The 25,745-nt window shown below is 40.1% G+C and overlaps 1 protein-coding gene across 4 annotated transcripts in view; it reads right to left on the reverse strand.

Moving 5' to 3' along the window:
* The window catches only part of NELL1 (neural EGFL like 1), a 300,863-nt gene that overhangs the window by 13,615 nt on the left and 261,503 nt on the right, over positions 1-25,745 (reverse strand). For 2 of the 4 annotated variants that reach the window (XM_030039088.2, XM_030039085.2), the window contains one exon: positions 6,696-6,836. The exons of 1 other annotated variant lie outside the window; for it this stretch is intronic. In XM_030039088.2, coding sequence (XP_029894948.1) covers positions 6,696-6,836 — 141 coding nt within the window. The remainder of the gene's footprint in view (positions 1-6,695; positions 6,837-25,745) is intronic. One more of the 4 variants, XM_030039086.2, reaches the window with a different exon arrangement.

Here is a 25,745-nt window from a genome sequence, read left to right on the forward strand (position 1 = left end):
GCCCCCATTAAGAGTGGCCCAAACAGGTAAATGGGACATTCTTGACAAAGAAGCCAATCAAGCAAAGCTGAAGTAACATAGCGTGAACATAAATTCCTAATTGCTACTCAGTTTGCTGGGTTTTTTTTGTTCTTTATTCAAATGATGGTTTCTTACTATTTTATGGCATTTATTATTTAAAAATTTTAGTCATTAATCAAATATAAAAGGCTTGGACACTGCACTCATTTCCAGCTGAACTTTTAATAGAACTAATTTTCTGAGAACATCCCTTTGGCAGTTTTTTCTTGGCACTGATTGCATTTCTAAAAGTCAGAACAAACAGCCAATGTTCCCAGTAACTTGACGAAAAGTTAGGAGCGTAATGTGTTTTTCTCCCTTTTACTCTTTCAGCCTCAAACCAGATTTGGGGGAGGGGGAAACCCCGACAAATGCTCCCATATCTTAGCTCCCAGTTAACTGCAGAAAATATTTCAGTTTAATGGAGATCAAATGAACTTGCTCATATTGACATGAGATCAGCATGAAGATGGCTATGCAAAACATGGAAGAAAATACTCCTGTTTAGTGTGAAATTTCTCTTAAGAACTGGAAACAATGTGTCTACTTTGGTTTTGAAAAATTAGCCTAGTTTAACATTCTGAACATGTCCAAAACAATCTTCTAATGAATATGAAAATTGTATGATAAGACTCTCGCGTATAGATTATTTTTATATTATTCAAATCCTTGCTCAGCTCAAATTCCCCACACTCCCATTAGGTTTCGTTTGCTTTTCCACAACTGCTCTCAGAAGATGCGGGCCCAAAACTAGAATGTTTAATGACGGGCAAGGCAAAACTGTACACAAATCTTATTTCCCATTATAACACCACCACTAGGTAGGAAGAAGATGAAATATTCATTTATAGATCAAGGAACTTGTAAGAACAATGGACAAGTACATATGTGAAATAGCAAGGAGACTCCATAGTCTTTCCCTATATATAACACAAGAACAAGATGCCTGTCCTGACTTTTGGGGGGGATTAGTTCTTTCATGTATCCTGTCAACCTGTGAAAACAATCTCATTTTCACACCTGGAATAAGACTTCGCAGTCTTATTCATTATATTGAGATAATCTGTGGCAGACGACTAATTAACCCAAGCGGAAGTGGCAGAGCTTTACTTCCCCCCTCCAAACAGTTCCTTTTCAAGGAAAAGTGAGGATATAGTGGAAATGACCATAATTGGAAACTTGCTTGTAATGCTAGCCTTATGCTATTTTCTATCAACAACGTGTAGCCAACAGCAAAGTGATTGCTGCCAAGACATGCCACTCAAACATTGCACAGGACTATCATAAAACTGATCAAGATCTTCACTCTTCAAACACTCCCGATCTGTGCTTCTTTAAACAAATGTACCTGATCATACGTATTTTAGCCTCAATGCAACCAGTCACATTTTGTGGATGGGAAAATAAAGAAAACAAACTGCCCAAGATGCACTGATTTCCCAATATACTATCGAAGTACATAAAGATACCTTGGTAACGCGGGCAGACAAGAAATCAGAATCAAAATGGAACAGAATAATCCCCTGAGATGCAATTTCCTTTTCCATCCTTTTTGGTTGTAACGAGAAGTAATTTGCCTCAGATATTATGAGAGGTCCCATGGCCACTGTATTTGAATGGGGTAGAAGACAAGCATGACTGTACATATCAACACAAGTTCATTAACTTGGTTTCACTGAAATTTTAAACCAATCCCCAGCTACTTCATTTCTAAGTTTTCAAGGCTATTCAGGTTTTAATGGTATGACTTTTCTATAGCACCTTAATAAATGTGTGCAAGCAAGTCATGCAGCGTGGTGCTCTGTAATATCATGATAAGCTGTTGCAGAAGAAAGAACCCTACTAATGTGCTAATTTTAACTGTTATGGTACATTAAACCATTACAGTATAATGTTAACGTGAAAAATGTATGCTGGGCTCCCAAACCAATGTATGTACAAGTTAACTAAACACTGTTTTGACATACCATTTTTCACAGGCAACTTGTCACTTAATGTATTTGCCTTCTTTCTAAATCAAAGTGATTTGGACTCATCTTTGAAAAAAAAAAATAATCACTAAACAGATTCATTTTTAGTTAGAAAATATTTTATGATAGTACTTTTATTCTATAGAGACATAATGGTCTATTAAATAGAACATTGCATAGTAAATTAGATTCTGAATATAGGATTTACTAATGCTTTCCAGAAATATAGAAATGACTAAACACAATTACCTTGAAGACATGTAATGCAACTTTCTCTCAGAATACAAGAATCAGAATTTACTAAATGGAAAGTAAGCAAGATAATTTTTATTTTACAGGATAAAATCCACAGACACAGACTCTGCTATGACGAGCTTTAAGAAATTCTATGAGCAGAATAGAAGAAAGTCATAAACCAGCAGGTTCTAGAGTTGGTCTTGGATACTCCGTACCATACGCAAACCTTTCTGTCTACGTACCACTTCTCTAACAACAGATAGAAAAACAATTCCCAGGCATATAGGAAGCTTTTCAAAGGATGGGTCTAGTTTTTTGTTTGACACAGAAAGGGGGCAAAATAAACAAAGAACAAACCTCCTTTTCTCTTGCTTTCTGATCTAGGTAACAGACAACACTGCAGCACGCTACGGAGCATACGAAAACTTCAGGAATTGAATTTAAACCCATTCAGGCTTGAGCCTCGAGCACTGCTGCACCCAACTTTTGCGGGAGACTAGCACGTGCTGCTGAGTCCTACCTTTTCCAGCTTTCATTTCCCCACAACAGCCACTCTAACCCTGCAGGGAGGTCTAGCTACGCAACCTTTCAGGACAAAATACGTGGTGAATCCTGTGGGGTTTTGGTGGGAGGAGGATCTGTGTTAAGCTTCCCCACAAAATTTGCACCGATTCTTACAGAAAAGAAAAAACATAACCAACAACTGACAGGGACTGCCGCCTTGATCGTTTTCCCTTCTGTGCTTGCGAGTCACAACGTAGAGACTCGGAAACACGAAACACCATGAAAAAAATGGAATCGGGAATTCTGTACTCCAGGGTCTGAACAGCTTTCTACAGACTTGAAGCATCTCGCTTAAAGAGAGATAGAGATTAAAAAGTATAATTTCATTTGCTTTTATTTTTCTGCTGCAGATAGGAGCAACCTTTGTGGGACATTATTAACTTCCCAGAATACAGCATTTCTTTGCCAGTTTTTCCCTTCTTTGGTTCTGATAATCTTAAAGGTTATCACTGAAGATTCAGTGGTGAGGGTTTATTCAATGATTACCTTTTGAATTAGCAGTATTTGGCAACAGGTACTTAGTGCAGGGAAAAAAATGTATGCCAGTCGCTTCAATATGGTATCAGTAGATAGAAGTCAATACTGGGATATGTATCATATGACAGCTCACAGTTCTCTATAAAATATTTTTGTTTGTTTACCTTAAAGTGTAGCAAAGCTCCTATCAAAAAAACAAAAACAACCCAGCAACTATATAGCCTACGTGTTTTAATTGCAAAGCAAACTCTGGTAGCAACTTAGTATAGCAATTGTCTTTTGTCTGCAAGCAGTATTCTTAATAACATATTGTGAAAGGCCAGTGCCTCATAAAAACGCTACCGCTGGAAATGAAATTACATTCTCTTAATTTGAGCCTGCTCACCATCACCTTATGAAGCTGACATCTTTTATAAAAGCATGGCCATGGAAATACATCCCCTTTTCAAAGCTGCCTTCGGTTGGTATTTTGAGCAATAAAAGAATTTTCCCAAGCTCAAAGTGGCCTGGCTAAGTCATACGTCCTTATTACCGAAGCTCTGGTGCAATATTACGACCTTCCCTGCCACATCCATTGATTTACACATTCGTCCCTTGCCAGGTGGCAAACTCCACTGTTTTCTCCTAGTCAATGAGAATAAAGCTTTTAGAAGCACTGAGGTATCACACCACTTCCCAAATAGATGTTATTTTTTAAAATGTTCTGCAAGCACTGCAGAGACACTGCAAGCAATGACTCAGCTCCAACATATACATGACCCCCTACGTATAAATGGAGAGAAAGGGGCTTAACCAACAGATACAAAAATGCATCCAGCAAAAGCAATCGGCTGTCTGGTCTTTGGGCAATCTGTCAGAGCTGAGTGCTCCCTCCCACTGCCTTACGATTTTCATTTGTTGTTGTTGTTATTATTATTATCATTATTCTTATTTTGTGGGGGAGGGCTTAATCTTTTTTTACTTATGTTCTTAGTCTATTTATTGTTCTCCAAGTTTTGTTCTTCGGGGATGAAGAAGAAACGTTTCAAAACATACTGAAAGGCAATGGCCCAAATCCACCTCAGGTACACAGGAGGATTTCAGTACGCAGTCTGTAAAATATGCCAGGACACAATGCTGTTGCTAAGCAGATGAACCCTATTTATCTGAAATAGAGTGAATGACTCCGGCCCTGACTCTAAATAGTCCTCCACCATGCAAACAAGCTCTGTAACGTGATGAAAGTTAGCGTTCAAGAAACCTAGTTTTAGCTAGAATGTGTAGTGTTATCTATCTGTCATTTTAATCAAGTCTTAGTTGCACTTTAAAATAAACATCGCGGTTTGAAATTTCTTTGTCAATATGGGTTAGCGGAATCTTTCAATTATTTTTTTAATTGGTTAACCAGTATAATGAAATAAACTGGTTTATCCTCTTCCTCACTGGTACCCTGCAGCAGATGGCTCAGAAAAGCTATTCAGTTAAAATAACCCCGCTAATTTCACATTCTGTTTACAACTTGCATATGGCAAGACGAGCACCTCACCTTCCGAACTTCCAGCATGCTGCGCAGGTCAAAACGAGGGCAGTTTGTTTTCAAGAAAAGTCATTCCTTCACTCTCCGCAGAATACAGAACATTTGGGGCTCCTTTTTGCTGGGAGGTAGCCAAGCGCCCTTCCCTTTAATAGTGATGCAATGCAAGCAATACTGACCTTTTCAGCAAGCGAGCCTAGCTATGGACCATTCAAAACCACGGTCTTGCCTATGCGTCTGTCTTTTTCTGAGACCACCCTGAGCTTTACATCTTCTTTGTCCCAAACCAACCTGACAAGGGATGGGGTTCCCGATGCACGCGGTACAGGCAGGCACCGGCAACGCTCCGAATGTCCCTTATTCCCCAACTGCCTCAGGGCTTTTTGAAGGTTATGTCCTGTTGCTTTGACTTCTCGTAAAGCAAGTAGTCTCAACATTGCTCTGTCCATCACTCCTTTTACAGCATTTAAATAAACCGGAGGAGAACTCTTAACATTTGAGAATCTGTTTAGAAATACATGACTTTCATGTGGTATTTTACCTATCAAGTCACAAAATGCTGTAAAGTTGGCCATTTTTTACAGAGCCACCCCAATGAAGCTCACTGCTGTGATTTTATTGAGCTCCCCACCAGCTTAGGACAATGTGTAAAAAGCTAATATAGCTGGACAATCTACAACATATTGGTTTTGAAAATAATTATTGTTCCTCTGCATTTTTAAATCACCATGCTATCTCATCCCGAGAACTTCTAATAGGCAAAATTTGTAAAAGATGGGAATGTTTGTTACAAGTTACAATTAAATTTATGCATTTTTATGACAAATTTTTATTTTAACTTTTACTTTAATTGTACACTTTAACACTTAGAAAGAGCCCTTCGCGCCTATGGACACAATAAATGAAATTTACTTTGTTAAAAAAAAAAAAAAAAAGTCTTACACAGAAGCAGCAGAAAAGCTTTTATAGAAAATGCATAGAACTGAGTAGAGATGAAGAAAATGAAACTCCAAAGAAAGGACATAGAACTGTGAGAAGCCGAACTGTATCTCTACAGAAGTTAAAATGGGATCCTTTCTAAATAGTTTTGAAATCATCTGATAAAATACCATATGGAAATTATGTATAAGGCTACTGAGAATAAGTAAAAAGGTGGAAAAATTGTAAGGCAGAGGTAAGCTACAGTTACCATCTTCACTGTGATTTTATTCCTGCTTACTTGCTGTAGTGGCACACAAAGTCTTACAGACAGTTAAGGGCACCCAGACTGCAAGAACCAGCACTAACTCCTCATGGGGCCTCAACCTTTATCCTCCAACCAACAAACTCCTCCACACCCTTTAAAAATTCCTCTCCGTTCATGCTCTTAGGGCCTTATTCTGCAAATATGGCACATAAAGAGCTTGATGCTATTTGCATAATTCTAAAAATAAAACGATGACGATGGCAAACAATGGAAAACAAACAAATCAGAGCAACACAGACGTACCCCAAACGTGTTCTCATATCGCTCTGCTGAAATTTGAAAATGGAAAACCAGCTCTTCCCCTTTTGTGGCCTATTATGCTCCCCAGAAAGCTTACTTTCACTTCAGGTTTTACAGCAACTTATTATGATAAATGGCAAAGCGCAGCTAGTCACACTTTGGCTCTCTGACAGCCTCCCTCCTGTAATAACCGTTCAAAAACGTGACGCGTCTTGAACAAGTACCCACGCTGCGTGGCTGGGGATGCTGACAAACAGAGACACGCTCGCTCGCATTCTCATTTTAGCCTTAAACACAGTTACTGCTCAGGACAGCGTCTCAATAGTCACTTTGTAACACCATGCAGAAGGAGGAAAAAAAAAAAAGCACTATGCTGATCATTGCTTACCAACACAGGACTCCCCGGAAAGAGAATAGCTTCCATTGTCATGGAAACCGCTTCTGCACTCACAGTGGTACCACCCTGGGAGGTTAACACAGCGTGAATGGTTGTGACACTCAATGATCCCCTCTGCACACTCATCAATATCTGCCTCAGAGAAAAACACAAGCCAGCCAGGAAATTAATTTCCTTTGACACCAATGCTTTAGGTTTGTTGTTGTTTGGTTTTGGTGGGTTTTTTTATGTTGTTGGTGGTTTTGTTTTTTGTTTTTTGTTTTAAAGTCTTCTTTTAATAGATGGATCAAGGTTTATTATGGCTCCAAACAACAGACACTTAAACATGACTCACATAACAACAATAAAAAAGAACAATAATACATCATGGAATTTGATACATACAAGACATTTGTTTACACCATGATTTGGTTAAAATGCAAAGCAAACATGCAGATATTTTTGTTCTTTGTTTTGGTTTTGGTTTTTTTTAACTCAGAAATTAAATTTGTCTGTGCATATAAAGCACTGCAGAGCAGGTTCTCCACCGAAAAGGCAGTTGCAGCAGTATTCCTGCTTTACAAACTGCACGTCCCAGGACACCTTGGAAAGAGCAAGCATTTTCTTCAGGATTTGTGTTGCTAGTGCTCAGTTGTGATATCAGCAGCTATCTGTCACTTAAGGTGCTCAGAGCACTTTGCAAACAATAGTTAATCTCTTTTGTTTATACGATCAAAATAAATACCTAGTACACGTATAACGGCGTGTGACGAACAGAAAAAGCAGTCCGCGTTTCAGCTGCAATAAAACATTTAACTGGAAAAGAGCGAGGCAAATGACAGCAAGTCTGCAGCAATGGAAAGGTAGAGCAAGATGAATACCCTGCTGAGTTTCGATAAATGTGCTGCTTTTATAAAGGAGTTCTTAAAATTTCTGTAACATGGTTAATAGAGACCTCATAATTGCTAGTAACCTTGGTTAATCATGTCTGGCACCTGGCTGCTTCTCCCCTTTGAGCATTTTTCAGCACATTTTGTAGGGTTGTAATTAAAATTAGCAAATTAATTATATGTTAACCTTGCGGTAATTTAAGAAGCTATTATATTTTCATTCCTCTATTTAGCTCAAGCTATTTTATTTTTTTTTTCCAATCTTGGACAGTTTTCAGCTGGGTACCTTATCAATTAAAATGAATCTCACATTATTCACAAATATCAGCCGTTTTCACCCATCGAGAATTTTTTCTTGGCAATCGGCACATTTAAAATATGCATAAAATTGTGTACACCAAACACAAATTTGGGGAAAATAGGTTCCACAGCTGCATTTAGTTCGGCAAGCGTCAAAATACAAATGTCTCATGATCCTGATGCAAGACTGAGTTAAGGTTATTAAGTAACCAGGGAGCGTAGCTTTTATCTCAATTTACAAAATACATACACCAATATGGTTTCATGGACTGCAGTGGAGTCATGTTGATGTACGCTGAAATTGATATGAATTAAGCATCCTTCAATACAATTCCATTTTCTTACATCTTACAAGCAATACCATAGAAAAGTTCAATTTTTCCTCATTTAAGTAATAATATTTATTCCTGTTGAAATATGTCTGAGAAACCTAAACAAATGCCTTTTTCCAGTTTTGTGTTCGCCCTCACTCAAGAACGAAGCAAGTTATCTACATAATAGGGTTATAACCGCTGTTTATTTCTAGCTTTATTCAGCTTCCATCTAACAATAAAGCAAATTTTTTTATGCCTCAAAATCTGTCACTGCTGCCACCTCTTCTGCACTTTTTATTTTGTAGAAGCTAATTTTCGCGTTAAAACACTGCACAAATCTAGCTGTCCATCAACGATGAGTGCTGCTTGCAAACTCAGACACTTTCAATTCATTACAGCAAATGGAATTTAAAACCATGATCTTTTCACATGTCATGGCTGATAGAACAAGTTTAATCCTATTTGGAAAGTGAATGACTTTGCTATTGCAGGTCAACTGCAAATGAATCCTTCATCTTGCTTTCTTTCCTTCCCCAGTGTTGAATCAGAGAATGTTCCTGCTTAAAGATTGCTTCCTTGGGTCAGTCCTGTACTGGACCTCTATCCATTCAATTTTACATTTTTAATTTACAAAATCAATAGAGTTTTCCTAAAGTTCATTTCTAAACTTGAGCCCTTTTGAAAGCGTACTTGATTTAGGCTCATGGTGGAGGATACTAATTGGCTGGCAGATTACTTTTCAGAAAGCCTGTCTGCCAGCGTACCAAAAGTAAGCAGCAGTTTACTGAATGGAAGAAGAGGAGTGTATGAGTCTCTGTAGATTACGTCAGAAAAGTAAAATAATACATAGATCTATTTCAATACTAGATGACTTTCTTATGGCAGTGCCGTACCTGCCTATAGCTTCTGTCCACTGATTTTTAGGGAGACACAAACCAGTTTCTTAAACCAGAGCTAGGCAAAAAGGAATCGCTTTCAGTTGTATAGGTTCTTCCTTTACTTCCTCGATCTCCTTAAACCGGTGGAGTTACACCGGCACTGCCCGACCCGTGCCAGGGGCAGAGGGCAAGGGAAGAGGAGGTGCTGTGCTGGCTGCTTTGGGAAAATCTGCCACTGAAGACACCAGTGATGCAGAAGCAACTACTGAAAAAAGAAAAATCCTTCAAGATCTGCTCCCTACCGCTACCTCTCCTCTCCCAGAGCCATTTCACTCGCGCGCACGTGTATGTGTCCCTTCCCCTGCTTCTGCAGTGAGTTAGTGTTCCTTTGGCAACGTGTCATTAAATACAATATACGTGAAGAGCGGTATAAACAGGGAAAACCATTAGCGGCTTCTCCATTTGTCTAATACATTGCCGTTTCTTATTCCCATGCCTAAAACGATGTACATAAAGATTAAAAGGGGAGACAATATTATCATTAAGTCTGTAAGCTTCTCCTGTGATCCTGTGCATTATTTGTAGCATATGTATAAACTTATCTCTGCAGGTATAGGAAAATATTATGGATTTGTTTTAGAAATTCAGAGTGATTTAAGATGCTTGTAATACCAAGAGGGAACTGCAAATAACAGCTTTATAAAATGGTGTGTCATACACCATGACACTACTTAGTTCACTTAACAGATCATTTCCATCTGGACGCGCTATGGCTTCTGAAAACACTTTTTTGAGGATTTTTTCTGCATAGGAAGATGTTGCTATACATAACGGCCAGTTCAGGGAATTAGAATCAATTCACCTTTCTTCATCTTTGCCTTTTCCATCTTTAGATCCTAGCACTATATTTGCATACTTGCCTCAGGTTGAATATCTTTCTATTGAAGTCTGGTTTGGAGTTTTGCTATAGAATTTGAGCTATATATGCACTTTGTGTGTGTGTGTGTGTTTTGTGTGTGCAGATGCTTACCAGAATACGCTATATAAACTTCTTCATAAAGTTATGTTAAGCTCAAATGAAAGTGTATACCTCTGACCTGAGAGTGAAAACAATACAAAAATTATAATCATTCTTCAAAGGAGCACAGGAAAACCTCTTCAGAAATTCTGTAATGCCACAGGCCAGAGGAAACAACGGGTGGACATTTTTCGGCTGCATTCCCATGCGTTAGGTCTCGCCTGCTCTCGGTGCTCTTGGCAGCAGAGCGAGCACGCGGCTCTCGGGGCTCCAGGCTCTGCCTTCTCGCAGCATCGCGGCATCCAGCCACGGATGGAGGAGCCTGGATCTTTACATGCACATCTTCTCCTTGTCAACCCACGTGGCTAAGCCACGCTCACAGAAGCCAGTGAAAACACATTCACTGACTCACAAATCTGTATGGGTTTTCTGTATATCGGCGTTAATAGCTAGGTAGTCCAAACCAGAGTGCTTGTGAGAAACGGCCAATTTCCTTGGGAACTGAAATTTCCCATAACCTTAATTTGCCTCTATATTCTTTGGCTAAATATCTGCACTACCTTTGCATTTTTCTTTTCTAGCTGTAATTCAACATAAGACGTTGCTGCTTTTACCTCCGTGGAAGTATTTTAGCAGTTTTTTTTCATTCAAGCCATCTTACAACATCCATGTAAAAGGAGATCTTGTACAGACTGTTCCATTGCCTGCTTTTACCCCACTCAGTTATTTAACCGTCATTAGTACGGAATTGTTAATGGATCTGGCAACACTCCACTATAATGCCTTTGCAAAAGCTCAAAAATAGCACTTTTTTGTATTGTAGAATAAAGGCACCAGTTGGTTTTGAATAAGCTCTTGCAGGATGTTAATCCTGTCCTTTAAGGACAGGTCTGAAATTTTTACTTTTACCATTCCAGCTTCTTGCATTATTCATAAAGGTATTTATGCAGACAAGATAAATAGGATAATTTACCTCAAAATAAAACACAATGGCTTCAGAACCCAGTGAAAAAGTAAAATTAAAATAATTCAATCTTTTCTAATGCCTCATCACATTAAAGTCACTGTGTGATAATACTGAAAGGAAAACTGCTCAGTGTCATGTAATAGCTAGCAATCTACAGTTTCAATGAGACGGAAGAGTTTTATTATAAAAGTGTCTGTTCATCAAACTCTTACTGTGCTCTTTTTCACGCAAAAAATATAAGATCCTTATCTTTAGCTCTCTGTTGATCGGGAGACCTATAAGCAGGAAAAGCATCTACTAACAAGAAAGGATCACACAGGTCTCAAGCTTCCTGAATTAAAATCATACCCTGACAGTTAACTCCATTAGTTCTAGAGCATTACAGCTTTGTTTTCCACCTTGGACTATTTTTCTTCAACATAAAAAGACCAGAATAATTCACCCAGCCAACCGAGGCGTAAGTTCTATGTAAAATACAGCCTCTTCTCATCTCCTACTCTCGCATGAGCCTCACTTCCATGAGACAAAGATAGCAAGAAAGGAATCATAGAATGGGTTGGGTTGGAAGGGACCTTAAAGATCATCCAGTTTCAACCCCTTTGCAATGAGCAGGGACACCTGCCACTAGACCAGCTTGCTCAAAGCCCCATCCAACCTGGCCTTGAACACTGCCAGGGATGGGACATCCACAGCTTCTCCAGGCAACCTGTTCCAGTGCCTCACCACTCACAGTGAAGAACTTCTTCCCTACATCTAATCTCAACCCACCCTCTTTCAGTTTAAAGCCATTACCCCTTGTCCTATCGCTACAGGCCCTTGGAAAAAGTCCCTCTCCAGCTTTCCTGCAGGCCCCCTTTAGGTACTGGAAGGCTGCTATAAGGTCTCCCTGGAGCCTTCTCTTCTCCAGGCTGAACAACCCCAACTCCCTCAACCTGTTTTCATAGGAGAGGTGCTTCAGCCCTCTGATCATCTTCACAGTCCTCCTCTGGACTCGCTCAAGCAGGTCCACGTCCTTCTTATGTTGAGGGCCCCAGAGCGGAATGCAGTACTGCAGGTTGTCACCGACAGCAATATGCAAACAGCTTCCCCGCTGCAAAGGAGTTATTCAACTACTTCGAATTATGCCTGAAAGCAAAGACGACTACTCTGGAAGAGTAGAGGTGAAAAACTCACTCTCCAAAAAAAAAAAAAAAAAAAAATCTCCTACCTGCCTACCTTCATGCCAAATTCAGTTGATGTAAGGAAATAATAATTCTACTGTTTTACACAAACTCATATAAAGGCTGAATTTTATCCTTTGAGTCTTATATTGGCTATACTACTAAATCTCTACATTAGCTTTGACAGTTCACCACAGTTATCAAGAAGGGCCTGCATTTATTTTTAAACATATGCAATACAAAGCAGAAATAGATCAACAATAGCCACCCTTAAAGTCTGCTAAATTTTCCCAGTGCAAAGTAGAAGAGGCTACAGCATTCCGACCTTGTCGCAGGTTTACAACCCAGCGTGCCTGAAATACCAACGATACAGCAATGGTACAGCAATTTAGCTATTAAACAAATGGTAACTTAGAAGAACACAGATAACTGTATAATTTAGTTACATTTGAATAATGACTCATGGCTGTCCCTCAATCTCATGGGGCCAGTTCATTCTTAAGACTACAGAGATACTAAAAATCAGAAAGGACAGGAAAGACATCTCTCTGAGCCCTATCTATTGACGGTTTTAATCATCAATTTCTTGTCTCATAGCTTTAAGTGTTTCAGGTGATAAAGATTCCCCCTCTCTCTGATTGAAGCCAGTAGCAGGCTTTGGAATAGTTGCTCGGGAAATTTTTCCTTGAGATTTAGCGTCTTTTTCAATTACTTTCATTTTAACTCATTGGAAGATTTTGGGCAAACAATGAGCACCAAATAACATATTTCTCTCTTCTCAGCAGTCACGGCTGTTTTCACAGACTGATTTTAATTGCATTATATTTACATCGGCCTTTGCAGTTCCTTCTCAGGCAGGAATAGTTTTGCCTGAATAAATGATGCAGGCTTTGGTCCGTTTTTCTATTTTGAGGACACAGCAATAAACCATAAAACTTTAAATTTGTTGAGATAGTGAATACAACTCAAATTCATGAATAATCAAAGCCATACAGCAGTTTAATGGTACTAAATAGCTTTCAGGGATGAAAGGTGTGCCCACCACTCATTACAATTAAAGTACAGCTATAATATGCTTTATTGTGTAATTCTGGATTGGTGTTATCAAGATTTTTAATCACCTGAAACTCATGTGCAAATTTAGAATGGTAAGTTTAACAATGATAAATGGAATGAAATTGGTATCAGAATAATAACACAGACTAGTCGTACCAGCAATTCTTTTAATATATAACATCTGATTTACTGAAATTCATTTTTAATACATACTCCAAGATGATGTCTTTATCAGTTTAGTTCATGTCTCTCTCATACCCTGACATTCATCTATTTGTATGCTAATTATGCAGCACACTTGGAGTATGCAACCTAAAGGTCCTGGATGGTCCAAATAAATGTCGCTTCACAACACCAGAGCTGAAACGAGTTTTTTATTCTCATGAAGATTGCTGGGTGATGCAGGAAATAAGAATTGCAGCCAGACTGCTCAGTGGAAAGCATGGCAGGAATATACTAGGCAAGGTGAAGAACTATTCCATATTTAGTATTGCATTTGAGTTTCCATTGCAAACAGGATTTTAATTATCACTCTACAAGCCAGAAACAGACTGACTTCACAATTAGTACGTTAAGTTTCAAACTGAGGCAAAGGCTTTCTGTCAAATTTGAGGCCTGTGGTCACCATGTCTCTCAAATTACATCACCCTGACAACAGCAGGGCTATTAGCCCAATGTTTATTGTATTGGGGCTCTTCCCATGTCTTGGAAGACAAGATCATGCTTGATACAGCTGGCTTGGAGGGAGGTGTGGGGAACACACTAGTTCAAAACAGTCTGCTTGCAAACTCCAACCATTGCTGGACTGATGACTCACAACTTCAAGACAAAATTTTATTTAGCTCATCGCCTACTAGCACCTTGTACCTGCTGGCAATATCCCACAATTCTCCAGGAATGCTCCTCTCATACTCTCTTGACGTTATGCTCTTCCTAAGCATAGCAGAGCACTTTGTCAGGACCCTGAATTTATTGGTTTTCTATCTGTTACGTAGAAATAGCGTGCGATCTCTGTGCTAAGGTTACCCATGTAAATCAATCAGGTAGCATTTTGGTACAGAAACTCAACTGCAGACCACTAGAAAAATGGTATTTATTTAATTTGTTTATACCATTTTCTACAGTAGAACAGAGAGGTATCCTGTGCAATTTACAGGTGAGATAACTAAGGCAGAGAGGTACAGCGAATTGCCCAAAGTTGCCCAAAGCCGATGTGCGAGAAGCTCCTCAGTTGTGTAATTCCAGTCCATTGTCCTGTCATTTACATCACCATTTCTCTATTCCCTATAAAGATGTTTTCAAATAACTAGGTAGAGGCAAGGCCAGCCTTCACTCCCCATCATGAACACCAGCTTTATTTTTTAAGAATGTTCAGTATCTTCATCCCTGATTACTAATTTAATTAAATTGTGATACTGGAGTTGTATCTGCATATATTATACATGAGCAGCTATGCAGAATATTAGATATGCATACTAGAATAAAATGAGAGAACAAGATCAATAAGAGAGGTCCATTGTGTAAATACACTGTAATCAACGAAGCCCTCAGCACACAGAGGTATACTTCTACACAGCTAGGATTACGTAGATTTAAAAAAAAAAAAAAAAAAAAAGTTCAAATCCATCCTTAACAGCACAGTATTTTTGTGCACAGAGCTGCTGCTTTAAGCCAGTTCAAAGTATGACTGCTGTAAATTCAGATTCATTTAACTTACAATGACTGCTAAGACCATGCTAAAAACATATTACAGACCGCAGAATTACGTTTCAGCAAATCTGTGTGGCAATATAAATTAAATATCTGATAAAAAGCTTAATATATTAACCAGAATAAAAATATTTTTGACAGTCGATTTTGGCATGCTGCAATTAAAGAGTTGCACATTCTTCACTAAGATCACAAAATTTGAGTATTACCTAAAGGGGTTATATGTTAAAGCAAAATAGTTGATGGGGGCCCACCAGGTGGAAAGCAGCTGGGCAGAAAAGGAGCTGGCGGTCCTGGTGGACACCAAGTTGAACACGAGCCAGCAAGGTGACCCTGCTGCAAAGGCAGCGAATCGTATCTTCGGCTGCATTAGGCAAAGTATTGCCAGCAGGTCAAGAGAAGTGATCCTTCCCCTCTACTCAGCGCTGGTGAGGCCACACCTGAAGTTCTGGATCCAGTTCTGGCCTCACCAGTACGAGAGAGAGATGGTCATACTGAAGGAAGTTCAACAAAGGGCCACAAGGATGATTAAGGGTCTGGAGCATGTCACGTAGGAAGAAAGGCTGAGAGAGCTGGAACCGTGTAGCCTAGAGAAGAGAAGGCTCAGGGGGGATCTGGAGTACTGCATTCCGCTCTGGGATCCCCAACATAAGAAGGACGTGGACCTGTTGGAGCGAGTCCAGAGGACTGTGAAGATGATCAGGAGGCCTGAGCACCTCTCCTATGAAGACAGGCTGAGAGAGTTGGGGTTGTTCAGCCTGGAGAAGAGAAGGCTCCAGGGAGACCTTATAGCAGCCTTCCAGTACCTAATGGGGGCCTACAAGAAAGCCGGAGAGGGACTTTTTTCCAAGGGCCTGTAGCGATAGGACAAAGCGTAATGGCTTTAAATTGAGAGAGGGTGGATTGAGATTAGATGTAGGGAAGAAGTTCTTCACTGTGAGGGTGGTGAGGCCCTGGAACAGGTTGCCCGGAGGAGCTGTGGATGCCCCATCCCTGGCAGTGTTCAAGGCCAGGTTGGATGGGGCTTTGAGCAAGCTGGTCCAGTGGCAGGTGTCCCTGCCCATGCCAGGGGGGTTGGAACTGGATGATCTTTCAGGTCCCTTCCAACCCAACCCATTCTATGATCTTACCAATGCATATAAATACCTACAGGGAGGGTGCAAAGAGGATGGGGCCAGGCTCTTTTCAGTGGTTCCCAGTGACAGGACCAGAGGCAACAGGCATAAACTGAAAGACAGAAGGTTCCATCTGAACATCAGGAAATACTTTTTCAGTGTGAGGATGACCGAGCACTGGCACAGGTTGCCCAGGGAGGTTGTGGAGTCTCCATCCTTGGAGATACTCAAAGGCCATCTGGACACGTTCTGGGCAACTGCCTCTAGACGGCCTTGCCTGAGCAGCAGTGCTGGACACGACGACGTCCAGAGGTCCCTTCCAACCTCAAGCATTCTGTCATTCTGTGATTCGGTCTCAGAAGGAATGCTCACTCCAACAAAAACTGATAAAGTAAACTGGATGCAGTTTGCAAATTGGGTCATCAGAGCTACGAAAGATGATTGCAGCCTCTCATAAAACAGGACACTGACAAACAGCATTCTCTACCCAATGTACCAATTGCCTGCAATCCAGTGCATTGCACAAAAAGAATCATTCACGTGACGCTGGCTCTATGCCTAAAATCTTCATTGATGAGCCTTTGCATTATTATCCAATGCTAGGAGACTACTTCATGCGCAGTCTTTAGGTACAACGCATAACCAATATATCACTCTATCTAGCACTTGAAATGCTAGAGTTCAACATCAAAGAGTCATAGAAACAGCCTATTATCTTATCTAGCACATCCTGTGACAGAAAATAAATGCTCCCTACCATACATTCTTTGCTGATTTGCCTCAACCAATTTTAAAATGACTCACATGATGAGTCTTCCTCCCTTCATTGGGAAGATCATATTGCAGCCCAATAGTCCACAATGTTAGGAAGTTCCTTTAATTAGTTTGAGCCCTTCCGTAATTGAATATGGTTCAGACAAAATAACACTTGTCAAAACAATTTCACTGCTAACAGGAGGCAGCAGCTGATGAGAAAATGATAAAAAGCACATTTTCTTCAGCATGGCTGGGCTGGGGGAGTGTCAGCTGTTCTCCTTAAAATTCCCGTGTATACCACTGTGCCAAAGGGCACGAGAAGCAAAGCCAAATTGCAGGTTTAGATTATAATAGTGTGCACGCCCTATAGCACCCCTGAGAGTTTAATAATAACAGGAAATATTCTCAATTAGTTTTTTTAAGTCTTGAAATGATTAACAGCCTCAGAAAAGCATTTTCATTCATACACTAATAATCTCTCCCAAGGAAGCAAATCCCCAAACAAGCAGTGTAAAAAGAGCTCTTGAGATTGTAAGCGGAATAATGTAAAGCACTCTGTATCATTAATCAGGGAAGAAAATGGTTCAGGAAGTGCTGATCAATACAGTGCAAATGATAAAAATGCATACTTTTGGAAAACGTACGAACACAGTTACATAAAGAGGATGAAGTTTGCGGTGGGTCTTCCATACAGTGCACTGGATTGCAACTGCTCTCATTCAACGGAAGATCCCCATCTTGGAAGATTCCCACCTTGGAATATATATCTGTTTATTTCTGGTAATAAGAAGGGTACACAAAAAGACCCTACATAAAAGATATCAAATAACAAAAGACTGGAAGCGTTGTTGAAGAAGAGAAATCAAGACTCTTGCATCACTTAGCCTGTCTCCTTTTGTTCATAATGCAAGTAGAAGCCATTCTCTATTTTGGTCTGCTTGAACTTTCTCCAGTCCCACCACCTTCCATCTGTTACCCACCCCCCCCCAACGCAGTAAAATTTACCCAGGTTCCTAACTCCATCACACCATGCGCACAGTCTCAAAAAGCAGTTTTCTGTTGTGATTTCCCATGCACAATCGAGTAAGTTTGAGAAACGTGAAAAAAGCGCGCTTTCCCAGTTAACTTGGACAGCACCGTATTTCATTGCACTAAATAATCAGAGTCAAAATGTCGCAAAAAATCTAGTAAAATTTGCTAAACAAATACAGCAGTCCAAACATCCCACCGACACGTTCAGAATGAAGGTGAGGACTCATCCCACCTGACCAGAGATGCTCAACAACGGGCCTCTGCATCCTCCGTAGCCAATGAGCCGAGATACAGATTTTCAAAAGCTAACAGTGGCTGCTTGATGTCCTGCGTTTTTTGCATCAACTTGAATCAGAATTCATTTTAATGTTAAACTTACTTGTTCTATATAAAACATTTTAAAATTGCAAACTTTTATATGTATTTTTAATCAAGCTAAAAAAATTCCTTCATGGAAGATTCAAAATTCTTGGTTTCCATTGGAAAAAAAAAAAAAAAAAAATTAAAAAAATCTTGCAACCCATCTTAAAATGAACTTCGTATTTTACATGCTGTTCTAAATATAACTAAAGAGAATAAAGTATACCAGCAGTTATGAAAGCACAGTGCTGCATCCAGTACAATCTTCCAGGTGAAAAACTCAACAAATATTCAGGAATAAAAACTGCAGTCATTACTGTTAACCCTTCTTTTTAAATACTGCAATGAATATTTCCAAATAAATAAGAAGTGACTGTTTTCTTAGCATAAAATGTGCACTTGGAAAGCACACGCTCTCTCTTTCATTTTTTAATTACAGACTGAATTTTTAACTTCACTAAACCATTAGTTGCAGACTTTGATCAGACCCCAGTTTTCCCAGCCTGGGTGCTGCTTCAGACATCAATAAGTCCAATTAAACCAACTGTAAGATATGACTACATCATTTCACTAAGCAATTAAAAATGTGCAACTGAAATAAGTAGAAAATCCTGAAAGAAAAGCCCTGGGACTCATCAAATGTTAATAATAATAATAATAATAATAAATACATTGCACTTCTATACCATCTTTCATCCTGTGATCTCAAAATACTTCCTAAGTATTATGTAATATTACAATACTTTGTAAAAAAGTAAAAATAAATAAAAAAACTTTGTTTATTTCATTATCTGAAAAGGCTTTGATTATTCAGGATGAAGACAGTCACCACTGCTTATTGCATGAATAAGACCTCCACTCATTAAAAATCCCACATTTATCCAAATTGGTTTTGTGCCCCCCGTTTCACTGAATTAACTAAGTTTTATTATACCTAAGTTGAATGTAATTGCTTTTCAACAGCATTCCCAAAGTTAGGAGTTTCTCATATTAGTTGACTTTACTATTTGAATACCACAATGTAATTTACTCTCTTAAAATGCACTAATCTATACACCTGTTCTGCAAAAACATATCTGCAAAAGCTGGCACATAAAAATAGATTTTATTGTACTAGAAGGATCATTTGGAACTTTGTAGAATCTCAGACAGCTACATGATGTAAATATTAGTGCTTGGGGTTTTGGGGCGGTTCCAAAGACTCCGTGAATCTAGCTAGATGAGTAAATTCAAGGATTAGAAGCAACAGCTACTTGAGGTTTACCACTGGTGCTACTAATTGCCCCTGTGTTTGATCTTGAAGAATTTCTCTGCATTTCTGTTTATTTTTAGGCAAAACTTTTTGATACCACAGAAACCTTTAGTAGCTCTTCAGTATACATTTCAGATATTATGTAGATTAATGAATGAGCATACAGAATGTTGTCACTTCACAAAGAGCTTTTATATATGCATACCTGTGTATGCAGAATCTCTGTTTCTGAGCTTCATTATCAGTGAAATGAGTCTGATCTATGGCACACAGGATACCAGAACATCAAGAATCCAAAAAGTGAGTATCTCTGAAAAAAGCTATCCTACATATATTTATGCATTTAGGAGGAAGACTACTTTGGGGGGGGGGGGGGGGGAAGGGGGGTGGGGGGGGGGCCAAAACAAAAAAACCCCACCAAACAAACAGATAACAGAGCACTTACACCATCCTATCAGAATTTTTTTCCCTAATTGCACTGGGTATGTTCCTTCTCCCACAAGGACCACATAATCTTTCTACGAAGACTCCAGTCTCCATCATGCACATTAGATCCAGATCAAAGATTGGGCGAGGTGAGCTGCTCCACAAAACGTGACGACTGTGACTCACGTCTCCAACAAGGACAACGGCAGTGGCGGTGTAGCCACGCACATCAGAGGACATGAGCGAGACAAGGGTTGTAGGGGAAGTATTTCCACAGTAGGAATTATCACCTAAGCCAACAAATAGTAACGGGCAGTGGCAATTATTCCTAGGGCCACATGAAAGCACCTAGTATGTTGCAATCTGTAGGATTTAAATCACTTGAGAGGCAGTAAAAAAAAATGCTTACTGCCTAACAGTGACTTAGGCCAATGGTCGCTCAAAAACAGATGAACACTAAATACTAGTGAAGCATGCGGCACGCCGTTGTCAAGGAACTTGGGACCACCAAAACAGAATATAAAATATCTGGCTTTCCAAAACAAGGTTTTCACAGATACACTGATTGTGAAACACAGCAGAGAAAAGGCAAATTGCGAGATGTGTGTTTCATTTGGTTCTTAACCTGTGCCAACTTAGAAATCCTACAGACTATCTTCCAATTTATTAAATGCAGTAAAAAAGATGCCTTCATTACTTACCCTTCAGTTACATAACATACCACCCCAAAATCTGCCAGTCTTTTAGACGCAAGCCTTATTTGCTTTAACATAAAGCTGAAATATCTACTTTTTTTCTTAAGGGGAGGTCATTTATCATGATCCTAGAAACATTTTTCTTGGTAAAACTACCTCAGTTTTCAATAAGTGAAAATTCAGTCTCTGGCCTCACAGGTTTTCAGTCATCAGAATAATGTCAGTTCAAACAACATCACAGCCTGCATACAGCTGTTTCAGAAATGCATCCAAACATACATCTAAATTATAATCCCATCCAATACGGTCACTTCAAGTGCTGATAAAAAATTACTACCACTAAGATGTTGTCTTCATTTGCTTTAAACCAGTCATGTACACCCATATTTTAACAAGAAGCTCCTGCAGAATCATCCTGCTGGACTGATAAACACAGGATACCAAGAAAGGTGAAAGGGGGAAGCTACTAGCAGACCAGAATAAATTGGAATAATAAGAGAATATTTACAGTCCTCTTCCACTTCAGCCAGCTCTGCATCTCTAAAGCGTAGCTGGGAAAGAACCAGCATTACTGAGCAAACATGACTAAGTGTATTTCTGGGAAATTCTTTGCTTCAGAAAAAACTGTATGTATCTCATTAGTGTATGACAGCTTTTATCTTACAGGATTAGAAATAAAAGGGCTGAGGGTGAAGTGACCAGCTGCTAGTTCACAAAGACTGGCAGCCTTATCTGTGCCAAATTGAAAATGTTTGCTGGGCAGAGCAACCGACAGGTAAGGGAGGCAGTGCCTGCAAGGAACGTGTTCAGAGTAGAGGGCAGGATCACGCCGGCATCTGGGATGGCACTACGGTCTTTTCTGTGTTTCACAAGAATTTCAGAAGGAGCTCACAGGAGCCTAATTAACCAAATTCACAAATCCTTCTTCTTCTTCGTCACTTACTTTTGATTTTGACCTTACAATGAAGCATTTGCATACATAGGCCACCGCTCCCTACCTTTTAATGACATTTCCTTCCTATGGAAAGGTGAACATTAAACTGAGAGTTAGCTGTTTTATTACAGTGCCATTGGCTAGCAGTCACATACCAAATGGTATGCATGCCCCTTTTTGCCTTTGAAAAAGAATAAAAGAAAGAAAGAAAAAAAAAAAAGAGCAAAATGTCATTATCTTGCTGTCCTCTATTTACAGCAGAAGAAAATCTGTTCCTGATTTTTGAAATAATTTCTAAAGCTCCAAGTTTCCAACAGGTAACAATCACCTGTTGCTCATTCTGTACAATTGAAGCTGTACAGGGCTAATGGCGTCCCATATTTCCACAACAATCTTGATTCCCACAAAAGACATCAAAACCCCTTCAAGCGAAAATATCAAAAAGAACCAGCTCGCCTAGGTTTAGATGTCTAGAATATCTACATATATGTGTATTACAGACAGTTATCTGGTCCCCATTTATCATCCGCGAAGAGTTGGGTGGTTTTAGGCTACAATTCATCTAACATCTACTTCAGATGCCTCCCTAGGAGAAGATGCATCATGCATTAGAAATACCTATTTCTCTCCACCGACTACAACAGGAAGTTTAGCGGACTACCCCAAAGGCAGACAGCCGAAATCTCTCCCATTAAAACAGGGTAAGACAAATTCTATTTCACTCGGCAATGTATGCATCTACACGAAAAAGAATCAGCGACAACTGTGCTGAAGGGGTTTGTAAATCTAAATTATGCATCAGAATCTCAGACTAATTCAGGCTGGTTGGCGTGTCCGGAGGCCTCTGGTCCAAGCTGGTGCACCCAGCAGGGCCCACCACGAGGGCAACGAGGGCAAGTCATGCTCAGGGCTGCATCCAGGCAGGTCTTTGAAAACCTCCAAGGACAGAGACTGCACAGCCTCCCTGGGCTTCTTCCCCACGGGGAAAAAGTTGGAACCTCTCTTGTTCCGATTTGTCTGTTGTCTCTCGTCTCCCTTCCCTGCATCCCTATAAAAAGCCTGGCTCCATCTTCTTAGTAATTTCCCGTAGGTGCTGGCGGGCTGCTGTTAGGTCGCCGTGAAGCCGTGTCTTCTCCAGGCTTGTTCCAGAATGGGAACAAGCCCCATTCCTCAGCCTCCCTGCACAGGGCAAGCGCTCCAGCACCGATCATCCTGACGGCTTTCTGCTCATGAAGCTGCAGGTTATTGATGTTTTTCTTGGTTTGGGGGAGCAAAACAGGACACACTATTCCAGATGTGGCCTCATCAGTACTGAGTAAAGGGGGATAATCACCATCCTCACCCTCCTGGCTGTGCTGCTGTTAATACAGCCCCGGCCTGAGAAATTCCTCCTTTTGTGCCTGCTGTCCTTGCCCACGGAGCGGGCTGTCCCCTTCTGATTATTTCCTCCAGGCAGCTGTCTCCTCCCTGGCCACCGCAGGTATTTTAAAGGCCTGTTTCATGCTTCCTTCACTTTTCTCTCTGCTTGTTGGTCTGTGGACACTGGCCTCCTGTTCAGATGTGCCCTCTTGAGACGTTGTGTTGTCAGCTGAGGCACTTAGGCACTAGCAGCAATGACAACTGTAACGGACCGCATCAGCTATGAGGAAGGGCTCCACGGGACCGATGTGAGGTCATTTGCTCAGCAAGCTGAAGATGAATTAGAAAAGATCATCTTCAGGGCAGTGTTGTTTGGCTGGCATGTAGGCAAGTAAGCTACTGGGGCCGGTTTGGCCTCTTTAATGGTCCAGCGGGAGACACTGGATGGAGGAAACAGTTTGAAAGATATGAAAACACTGCTTCTAACAATGCTTTAAGGGAGATATATTTTACAATAAGCCATTGCCTGCTTTTTATTGTTCTTTTATCCATTTTTATACCTTTCTGTTTTCTTTTTCTTTCCTTTTTTTTTTTTTTTTCTGGTATAGAATAAAAAGTTCAGGTGACAGTACAAAGAAAAGTTTAAAAAGCTACCAATCTTAGCACAAGGAAGTATTCGATACACTGAGCAACACAACAGCTTCCTTCTTCTTGGACACGCTTTGAGGCTTTGTCCTAGGCTGGCTGGTTTTTGGTTGCTCTGACTATTCCAGAAAAGGTATTCCTATCCTTTCAAAGCCAAACAACCCACACATGCTCTGCTGGCAAATGCACAAACAAGCTCTGTGCCTTCTTGCACGTGCCAGTGATCATTCGTCCCTCATTTGAATTCTTTTTAAAAGACCTCCGCAACAGACAGTTTTTGGCCTAAGCATTCATAGAGCATTTCTCCATTTCTGAGGTGGGACTAGAATCTTCTGAACTGCTTTAATAGCTTCCATAGTCTATAACCTTTCTCATCAACGTTTAAATTTTTACCTACATTTACATTGCTTTCAGTCAAAAGTGCCTCTTTTAAAGGTGTTAGAATTATACCAAAGATGTGAGGTAAGACTCGGGCTTCCTGGCAAGAACTGAATATTTACATATTTATTTTTCAGGTTAACTGTGACTCTTGATTTAAAAATATTAAAAAAAAAAAAAAAATTGCTTCCTCCATTAAAAACCATTAAAATAGTAGACAGTATACAAAGAAATCCCTTTACCAATCAATGCCAGCCTGGGAGCTATCTACAGCAGCTATTTCGTGGCATATAGTTATGCAGGCAAGGACAAAGAGAAAGCATCCTTGACCACAGACATTAGATTTACTTTGTGAAGCGTGATTTTCCAGAGAGGAATTTTTCAAGACCCCAGCCCTGGCTGTATCAATACCGTAGACCATGCTGTGGTGAAAAAAAGTTAATCTTTCCACCTCAAATCTGCTGTGCTTTCACCTTAGCATAACAACCGCAAAGGTACTGTGTCCCCTAATGCAGTTCCCATCCTGAGGTGGATATATAGGGCCATACTTGAGCTTCATGGACTGCACTTTCGGGAAGGAGACGCGACCCCATCGATGGAGCACTACCTTCCAAATATTTCATGTCATAAAATATAAATTAAAAAAAAAAAAAAAAAAGCCAGGATGGAAAACTTAATTCTGAATGAGACTTCCATCTTTTCTTTACTACATCAAAGTGTGTCCTGTTTGTTGCAAAGGAGCAGTTCAGCACTTAGATCAAAGCATCTCCTGGCTGTGTTGTACTGAAACTGAAGTGTCAAACTGTTTCTCTGCAACACTAATAAGAAATGCTTTGATGTACACCTGTGTGTGTGTGTAAAGCACTTTAGTCATTACTTAGTAGCTACCCATATTTTAGAAATAGATTACCCAAACTGTAATTTCACATTATGATATGTCACTGAAGTAACCCATGCCATTACATTACCGTCACTGACATGTTATTAAGCAAGATGGAAACGAACACTAAAGCAACCTTTTGAAATGTAGACATTTCCTGTGGAAGGGTATTTGGTGCGTCCATCAGAGAACGCTGTGCAAGGGAACAATAACGGGGCTAAAGAATATCACTCAGGTACCCTCTGAATAAACTGGAGTCAAGGAACATGCACACCCTGAGCCAAACATCAACGAAGACAAGGAAAAGAGTATCAAGAATTGGCCTGGAGCCTGTCCCCAGCTATGTCCATCACAACAACTCCACAGTACTATCTTCTACCCTTGGTAAACAGTGTCTCCGCAGGTTAACATCAAATCATCTCTGATCTCATTCCAAAATCCGTACTTACAAAAGCTTACTGAAAAAATGTGGATCCCCAGTTGCCTCACTGGATAGCAGAGACCTGCCTCTTGGCAGAGCCTCTACTCCCCAGCACAGAGAGCAGCTCCTGCGTCTGTCAGGGAAGAGAACACATCCCTCGCGGAACACCGTACTTCTTCCCAGCCCTTCCCAGCTCCCGGAGGCAATTAGCCTTCCCAGCGGCGCTCAGGGACAGCGCACGTATTCGACGACGGTGGGATGTAGAAAAGGAAATCGAAACATTCACCTGAACACGAGTCAGCCTTGGATCTCTGGGGAGGACAATTACCAAATATGTTCAGGCAAATATCTTTGCAGTCTCGTTTTTTTTGTGTGCAAAATATTAGAAAGTCAATTTCAGGCAGCACATTAACAGCCTTGAATATTTAATTAAAGATAAATCCAATGTTATAATAATTCTCCTAATTTTTTACTACTGCTTCACAGTTCCAGTACAATGACCATTAGCAAGGGAGA

The sequence above is a fragment of the Aquila chrysaetos genome, chromosome 16, assembly GCF_900496995.4.
Source record: "Aquila chrysaetos chrysaetos chromosome 16, bAquChr1.4, whole genome shotgun sequence".
Lineage (NCBI taxonomy): Eukaryota > Metazoa > Chordata > Aves > Accipitriformes > Accipitridae > Aquila > Aquila chrysaetos.